Source organism: Carassius carassius, chromosome 44 (assembly GCF_963082965.1).
Source record: "Carassius carassius chromosome 44, fCarCar2.1, whole genome shotgun sequence".
Taxonomy (NCBI): domain Eukaryota; kingdom Metazoa; phylum Chordata; class Actinopteri; order Cypriniformes; family Cyprinidae; genus Carassius; species Carassius carassius.
The window spans coordinates 11,890,209-11,899,733 of NC_081798.1; the positions used below are offsets into that span (position 1 = coordinate 11,890,209).

The window sequence follows — 9,525 nt, forward strand, 5'->3', positions numbered from 1 at the left end:
TTATTAGTTCTTTTGTCTTGTGACCGTTCACAAAACATTTTAATTGGATGCAAATGTGACCTACAGTGGATTAGTACAATTTCAGGCTTTTCCACACACATAGTTATCGTATTGCTTTACAAATTGGAAAATAGCAAATGAGTTAAAAGAACAAAATACAACTTCTTTATTAATTAATCTTATTTTCTAGTACAAATATCTAAAAATACATAAAACAATCAATATTTTCTGACGTAATACCACATTATGCATTGTGTTTTAGAGAAAATCTCTTGAATTAAGCTTATTTTGCTCTTGCCATTTTTTGGTAATACTTTACAATAAGGTCCCATTAGTTAAGTACTTATTTTAATATGTTACCTTTTTTCATCTTTAAACATAAAACTAACCAAATGTATTTAGGTTTATGCTTTTGCTATGAATGTTTTAATATCTTCTGACTGACATTTCAATATTTTGTCTAGAAAACAACACAATATTTAATACTAAAGTTTTACAAAATTGCAAGACTTTTTATTTTGCAGTGCTTGTTACATTGATGCTACTTTTTTTGTCCTTTTTGTAGTCTGACAGCCCCAGTAACTATTCACTTTTTTAGAATGTATGGAGAAAAAAAGCAGCATGAAGTCTCTGCCGCAGAAGGAAGCCAGTCATTCGGGTTTGGAACAACATGACAGTAAGAAAATTGTGAAAGAATCTGCATTTTTGGGTGAAATATTCCATTAAATGCTGCATTTTCTGTGGGAAAGACAGCGTCAGGCATCTTTGGGATTTTTTTTCCACAAAACATCCTCAACATCTTCAACACACCAGACCTGGAAAAAAAAAGCTCATCTGTACTACTGAAATGTCACTTATCATTGTTTACATCTGACAAAGCACCAATCCTCACTCTTCCGTTACAATCCCTAGACTCTCCACAGTCTATCAGGCTCTGGCGCAGGTGGTCGGCTTTGGGTGAGCTGAGCTTTTAGACTTGTAGACAGCAGAAGGGCAGGCGGCGGTTTTGACCTGCATTGATTTGAGCCCGTGTCTGACACAGCACTGCAGGGAGAGCATGACTGACACCAAGCAGGGCTCTTAGCTGCTGAGGGGAGACCTCTCTGCCCTCTCCACGGCACATTTACCACCACTGAGAAGGAGGGAGGGTTCAGAGAAAGACTGAATCTGTGCAAGGAGGCAGATAAAGTCAGACTGGGGCTAGGGAGGAGAAAGAGTGGAATCCCTCTCGTTATCTCAACGGTAAATACAGTCAGCTGGGAGGACTGTGACCGACCGACCTGTCAAACGTTTTATCTCTCGCCAAGGCACAGAGAGAGAGAGCTGACTGAAAAAAAGGCTGATCGTTCAAAAATACGACAAAATACCCCTAGGTCAAGCAAGTTATTTTATACTGATCATTCAACTCATAGAAGCAGCATTTATGCCATGGCCTTGCAGACAAAAGCACAAGGCCCATGTTCTTTTATGAGTACTGTGATGTAATGTAGGCTGAAGTCAGATCAGGGCACTACTTGTTGTGTGGATGGTCTAATGTCAGCCTAACTTTTCTGGGAGGTGGCCCTAAAAAATATCTTTAATAGGACAGTGGAACACAAAAGAAGATATATTACAAAAAAAATCAATTTAAAAGTGAGTTTTTTATCCACACAAAGAAAATCAGTGGGATTCAGTGTTATTTTGGGCCCCACTGATTTTCACTGCCTGGACAGTTATCAAAACATCTTCCTTTACATTCCACAGACAAAAGTCAGTCTTATGTGTTTGAAACAACATAAGAGTGAGTAGCGATGACATGATTTTCATTGTTGCATTAATAATCTCTTAATTTGTCCCCATTCATAATAAAAAAATAAAATAAAAAAAACACTGGAAGTTTTATTAATGATAAGTTAAGCAAACAAGTAGTATCTGACTGAACTTTAGAACATACTGAACTCTTTGAACTTGACTTGCCCAGGTTTTTACATCAGAAATCTGGTAACAGATTTACATCTATGCCACTTGAAAATAACTTACATTCTGATGATGTGATGATCAATCAATTAGATAGCAATTAAAAGGCTCCATACCTCCTTCTTCTTCTTTTTCTTAACTTTTGGCTCCTTTCCCTCCATTATCTTGCTGGGTTTCTTGTTCTTATGTTGTTTAACCAAATCATCCTCAGAGAAGAACCTCTCTAAGGGTGACAGGGGAACACTCCTCCGACGTTCACCTTCCTCATCCTCATCTGAGAAATAACACAAGAAGTTCACACTTATGAGATTCATGCATATATTGCACCAACCCCAACTACCCATCTATCTACAGTGCGGTCCATATATATTTTGGACACTGACAATTTTAATTAATTTGGCTCTCTATGCTACCAGAATAGAATTAAAATGAAACAATCACGATTAAATTGTAGTGCAGGCTTTAAAGGGTTCTGTGTGGCGCAGTTGACCCAGAACAGCATACGCTGTTTGCATTCAGTGGATACTCTCCAAAATGGTGCCAGGGTGACGCAGAGGACGAATTGTTGAATAAAGTCATTATTTTGTTTTCTTTGCATACAAAAATTTTAAGTAATTGGACAAATAAATGTAATCATAAATATATTTTGTTGAGAATCTTTTGCAGGCAATGGCTGTCTTAAGTCAGGAACTCATGGACATCACCAAAAACTGGGTTTCCTCCTTTGTGATGCTTTGCCAGGCCTTTACTTCAGCTGACTTCACTTGATGTTTGTTTGTGGGTATTTCTTCCTTTAGTTTTGTCTTCAGCAAGTGAAATGCATGCTAAATCGGGTTGAAATCAGGAGACTGACTCAGCCATTGCAGAATATAACATTTTTCAGTGCCACTGGAAGCCACGCATGCTCATGCCATCACACGACTCCACCACGTTTCACAGATGATGTTGTATGCTTTGGATCATGAGCTGTTCCAAGCCTTCTCCATACATCTGGCCTGTATGGCCTAATCTGGCCTTGTTCGCACCTTGTCGTGAACCCTCTGTATTTGCTCTCGTGAAGTCTTCTCTTGATTGTAGACTTTGACAGTGACATGTCTTGTGTACCTCCTGGAGAGTGTTCTTCTCTTGGCTGGATGTTCTGAAAGGGTTTTCTTTACAATAGAGAGGATCCTCTGAGCCTCCATCAGGCCTTTTTATGTTGCTAGTACATTCTTTTATTATCAGAATGTACCAAACTGTTGATTTGGCCACTCTGAATGTTCCTGCCATCTCTCTGATGGATTTGTTTTGTTTTTGAAGCCTGTTTCACTTGTATGGAGAAATCCTCTGACCACATGAACAGCTTCCAAATGCAAATGGCATACTGAGAATCAACTCCAGACCTTTGACCTGCTTAATTGATTTAGAAATAACGAAAGTTATAAAACATAAAACAGCTTTTGTGTCAATTGTCCAAATACTTATGGTCTCTTGAAAAAGGGGGGAGGTACTTATTAAAGAGCTGTAATTCCTTAACCTTTCCTCCAATTTTGATGGGAATACTCTCAAATCAAAGATCAGAGTAGGAACCTTTCAATCTCTTTCTGTCTGTTCTGCTGGGTTTGCCTGTGAAAAGAAGGCTCCTTCACTCCATTAGATGAAAATCAAAGATTTTTGTTGACACACTGAAAAGGGAGCGAAAGGAGAGAGGTGAGGTCTCTGCCACCAGCTGAACTGTGAATCTCTCACTGTAAACAAAAAACTACTGTCTGGCAGTGCATATTCACTGTAACACTTTAATGATGCCACGCTTTCAAAAAGGTTATGCACAAGCAAAAAAAAGACATCAGGAAGGCATGGTCTGCAAAATGAACACTATGAACACAACTCCTGCCGCCTGTCTATCATGCTCTCTGACGACAGCCCATGTAATATGCAGCGCGTGTGGTGGAGTCAATCAGCTAAAGCCCTGTCCCGCGGCCCACCACGCCCCATGGGATCTGCCAGAGAGGGGGCTTTCCCAGCCTCTTGGATGCTATCCTCGAAATCCACTTAACCTTCGTTTAGCTGCCACTGTTTGAGGACTTCAGCTCTGGTGACAGCAGCTCCTGCACAGTTCAAGCCTCGCTTGCAGCCCTATAGGGCATTTTGGGTATTTACTCAAGTAAAATACAGAGCTCCCCATCTCTCTGTCAGCCACTGGGAGTTTTTTTTTTTTTCTGCTGCACATAAACAGAGCAGTTGCCTGCGAGATGACGGATATTTAGGGCAGTGCGTCTGCAATTCATCTCAAAGGGAGACTCTTTCATGTCGGCAGAACATATCTGCTGCCTGCCAGGCGCATCAAGCTCACATCTCGTCTTCATTCATGTCTCACTTACAGTCATGCTGATGCAACACAGCACTCTTGAAGTGGGGATATCTGCCAAAGGTTTTACATTGTCAACTTACTTTTAAGCTTTTTAGATTTCGTCATTGTGAAGATTAAAATTTTTATTGAATAGTTTGAAGTTTCTTTTTTAATATTAAGGAACTTTATCCTGTTCTTTTGCACTTTTTAGTCAGTATATGCATACTAATAAGCTGAAGTAAAGACCTGTTTAGCTATTTAATATGCAAAGAAAATTTATGAATAATAAATCATCTGTAGCCTGATTTCCCCAAAACTGCAGCTCTATTTTTGCATCCCGGACTCGCTGTAATAGGCAGTCACATTTTGTGGCATGTTCCTGAGTAAACAGTGCCTCGGCCAGGAACCGCCAGGTGTTTAAAAGCTGTGCTGCTGCCATTCGCTACTGGTAGCGGGCCTGAAAATGTCACGACTGCAGCCACACATTTGTGTGTCAGCTAGGCACGGCATTAGTAACTCTGACCTTGCAACAAGTGCTGGGTCAGTGCCGCACTCCACTAGATATGGGTTTCACGGCCGGTCTCGCAGTTAAGAAGAGGAACGTTTACAGGAAAACACATTTGCTGTCTGACAGACTGCGTATGTTAATAGTGCCCCCACCATTAATGTGATGAGACAGCATGGTTGGAACACCCCCTCATTGAGACCTTCAAGTTTTATATGCTCCAGGTCCCAAGGCTGATTCACAAACCTTTGCTCTGCTTTGCGAAGAGATACAGTTGCAAAAATCACAAGTACACAAGCAAAGTAGTCTAAAATAATGTCCTAATAACCTATAAAACAAGAACATAGCCACTGTAAATGAGTTTAGATGCTATAATTATTTTATTCCAGCATGCATATGCTACACTGCAGTGATTTGTTGGTAAAATTTGCAAGAAGTTTGAATTTGACACACAGTTAGGAGTCTGATGCAGAGATTTATGACAAATAGACATAAGCGTGTGATGCATACAACAATGATTTAAACGCACGCACAAACTCTAGCAAAGAGGAAGGGGTGTCAGCTTTCACAGTGCAGCTTCCAAAAATATCCCCCACCGAACAGAGCAGCTCATGATAATCTTTCAGTTTCAAAGATAAGACTATGTAAAAGAAAACCAGACTTCGAATGGTGGAAACCAAGAAGTGGGCAAAAAAGACTTAAGTGACTTTGGCTCAGCTTCACCCTAATGTGTCCTAATGAGGAGCCACATAAAAAGAAACTCTTGCTAGCATAGTTGGGCTATGACGAACAAATGAAACGGAATCAATAAGAATGGGGCAGAAAATATAGAATGTTTTTCATTATGACTATAATTATTTTCTTTTAAGAATTACTTAAGGTATACTTACTTACTAAAGGTATAGTTTATCAAGACCACACTATCATTTACTCACCCTCATGTCGTTCCAAATCTGTACGAGTTTTTATCTTTCGCAGACAAAATTTTAAATAATTTTTTAAGACATTTTTTTACTGTAATTTCATTCAATGGACAAAACAGTGAAACAGTTTTCAGAATATCTCATTTTTTTTGTGATCCCCATTAAAATAATAAAGTTTTCAGGTTTCAAACCATGTGAGATTTAGTAAATTACATACTTTCATTTGTGGGTAAACTAGCCATTGAATCTGCTATTTATTTTGCAAATCTTTAGGAAAACGCCTCTCTGGAGCCACTCCACTCCTTTGTTCCTGACAGTGCATATGTGCATATTTTAACAGAAGCGATGCACAACCATTAACCAAATCCGGTGGAAGTGAAATAACATTAAAAACCATGCAATTATTGAGCATTCTATTTAATTTTTTATCATGTTTCATCTTAACATTTTTATAAATCATCTGTTTGTCTCTTCATTTCTGCGGTTAGGGCATGCACTAGTGATCCCTTCATTGCTCCAGGCTGGGGACAGCAGTCATGTGTTCTGCAGTGTTTGGATCAAGCACTGAACAGTCTTGATTGCAAATCTCACTTTGATATTCTACAATACAAACTGCATTTTCAATATACATACTATTACTTTACTTATGCATGTTAGATTCACTATAATTTATTTGAAATATGCTTCTTCTTTACAGATAAGCTCAAGATTAACTGGTTTGATTGTATGGGAATTATTATGCGGTGGTTCGCATTAATAACTTAATAGCTCATTTCACATGTTAATTAGCTAAAATTATTAATCTTGCCAAAACATTCATCAACTAACTTGTTATGATTTCAGCAAAGGAACCAGTGAAGGTGCTCTGGCTTGCATTCAAAGCAATCACACTGAATGGGACTAAACAGCATAACCCAAAATCCTGGCTAGTCCTGCACTGCATAGATTTCTCGTTTTTAGCACATGCGGGGGCTTGCTGTCTACACGGAAAGAGCACGCTGGCTCATGAATTATTTCTCAATTATTAATTCTTCTGCATATTGCACATTATTTCAAATCGCTTGCAGCCCTTTAGCAGCGTTCATCTGAGCCATGTTACGGCCTCATAAAAAAAACGAAGGTAAATACGCGATTGGGTTGCAAATGAGATACCCGTGCTCAGGTCTGTCACGTGATTAATTCACGACTAATTCAGAGGCAGCCTAGACCGGGCTGGGAGCGAAAACTTATAAACGTATTGATTTTATTGAACTGAGGCCTGTGAATGTATAAAAGGCATGCAAGCAGAAAAGAGTATTAACTACACAGGCTTCTCCATTACACCACTGAGAACCCTGCTCTCACAACCAATGGAGACCAATCTATCAATAAAAAGAATAATAATAAGACGCATAATGAGATGCATGCCCTTCACCTACAAAGGAAGCATAAACAGAGTGAAATTAAGGATACAGTAGTCACCAGCAGTGATTAACCTGTTGATAAGATTAGTTTGGAGTTAACCTTGAATGCAAAGGGAAGCATAATAATTGCCTGAGAAAGATATATGCAGCATCAACACAAAGTGTCACTTTTAAACAACAATTTTCTGTAAAGCATCTGTTGCATAAAGCATCAGTTTCATCCGTTCATTTAAATTAAGCAAAGGCCCTTCTTATAGCAAACACTCCACACAGGTCTACACTTTCAAAAACATTTGATTGTAACAGAAAACAAATAAAAAAATTGTAAAACCTGCTAATCTACAGTACAACCACGCACTTACTAACTAAATAAATACAATGTAAAATATATAAATTTTTTATTATAAATGAATGAAAATAAGTAAAAAGCTTTTTTATAATTGTCTTTTAGTCAGCTTGTAATTGATAACTAGGAGGACTATTCTGATCAACTCTATCAATACCGGTGCATTTTACAGCAACAAGCACATTGATAAATCAAATACCATAGGTTTGTTTATTAACATCATACATCAAATGAAACATGTAATGCCACCACATACCTTTAAGAAGCCTAAAATATAAAATCACTTTACATATAAAATCATAATTTAGTTCTGACTGTCAGTTTATACCGTAAATTTAACAAACCTTTTGTATGACACTATGGAAGCTGTCTTGGCTGAAGTCTGTGCCCCTCGAACAGACCACAGAGGTAGTGGATCACTGTAGCTGATGTTTTCCTGTCACACGTGGCTCTATCAAGCACATGCACTACTTTTACAAGACACAGTGACCACAGAGTAGCACTATCCCCAACAGCTCTTTAATGTCCATCAGAGAAACACCTATAGCACCTTTTCGGGAAACTGATTGTTTGTTTGGATCGGTTCTAAACAATGTATAAATCCCCACAGCTGCGTCTTGCATACTATTTTTACAATGAGAATGCAGCATTGCCATGCACCAGACGTTATATTTAAACAGTCCATCAGGTTTAGAAGTCATTGTGCACAGTGCGGACTGAAAAGGGAAAATAAAAGACAGTGGGTGCATGCATAACTCATTTATATGCAAAGAAAAATGCGCATGTAAAAACAAACAGACGGATGATGTTATACAGCTAAAGAGAACGATTTTATCTCAAAGAGAACCGCAGACATATGGTCTGCCGGCGGACAGCCGCGCTTTAGTGACTCAAATACAGTCGGAGAGTGCGCCGTTATTTTTGGACGAACAGTGTCCGATGTGAGAACAGAAGCCAGTGTGACTATAATAAATCGCACGCGCGTCAAGCCTCTATTCCTCCGCATTCAACTAGGCGTAGCAGCGCAGTTGTGAAGGGCAGAACTCTCCCTCCCCTGTGACTCTTTACCCCCTCACCTGGCACGTCGTCCTCAAAATCCATATCGTCTTGCCCCTCATCTTCATTGCTTAGCGATCCGGGCATCTTTACCGCATAATAAGAAAATCACATCCGAGATACAGGTACAAAGTCCTGAAACTTAACCCTCTGAATGCCCAGATTTTCAGCTTCAGAGGAGACGGCCACTGAAGGGGAGGCTAATTTTCTTTTAATATGCTCTCAATAAAATAAAAGATGGCTGCCCAGTTGAGAAAAAAATATTTCCCTTTCTCCCTCTTCTCTATCCAAATCCTCCAGTCTGAAAATAAGAAAGAGACAAAAATGGAACACACATGCCCAGATTGTGACGTCTGGTCGGTTGCCATGACAATCCATCCCATAGTTTCCCGACACAACTAGTTAGCGCTCTTCGCCTGGTTACCGGTTTAACTAGTAGTGAGAGCGGCGGTGGTCGCGTTGCCCTTTTCCCGCTCAAGTTCGAGGAATGTGAGGTAATACAGGGAGACATACGGTAGAAAGTTCCCTCACAATCCCTTTCTGTCAGACGAGGGAAGAGCATAATAGGAGTTGCAAAAGGGATTTTGTTGCCCAGCTTTTTTATTTTACAAATTTAGATCGGACTAATTGAATATCCAAGGTCACGACTGAATGTACATCCTTGACGACTTTGTTTAGAGAGGTTTTAAAGGGACTTAAAGGTACAGTTCACTCAAAAAAAAAAAACAATTGTCATTTACTTACCCTCACGTAACTTAGTCCCAAACCTGTATGACGTGTGTCCCACGGAAAAAGACTCGCACCCTCGGTCACCAGTCGCTTTCCTTTCATTTTCTTGACATCCACTAAAAGTAAATGGTGACTGGGGCATTCTGCCTTATTTTGGGCGAACTAAAGCATGTTAAAGGCCCGTTCACACCAAGCACGATAACTATAAAGATAACGATAAAGATATAGTTCTAAAAATCGTTCTCAATATTAAAGAATAGCAGAGTCCACACTACAAC

The 9,525-nt window shown here is 39.3% G+C and overlaps 1 protein-coding gene across 2 annotated transcripts in view; it reads right to left on the reverse strand.

Annotated features, from left to right (window-relative positions):
• Positions 1-9,061, reverse strand: part of LOC132126501 (chromodomain-helicase-DNA-binding protein 5-like) — a 37,106-nt gene extending 28,045 nt beyond the window's left edge. The window contains exons 1-2 of one of the 2 annotated variants that reach the window (XM_059537767.1): positions 8,539-9,061; positions 2,073-2,230 (exon numbers count right to left, since the gene is read on the reverse strand). In XM_059537767.1, the coding sequence (XP_059393750.1) occupies positions 2,073-2,230; positions 8,539-8,605 (225 nt within the window). In that variant the 5' untranslated portion in view covers positions 8,606-9,061. The remainder of the gene's footprint in view (positions 1-2,072; positions 2,231-8,538) is intronic. The other variant, XM_059537768.1, reaches the window with a different exon arrangement.
• Positions 9,062-9,525: the final 464 nt, after the last annotated feature.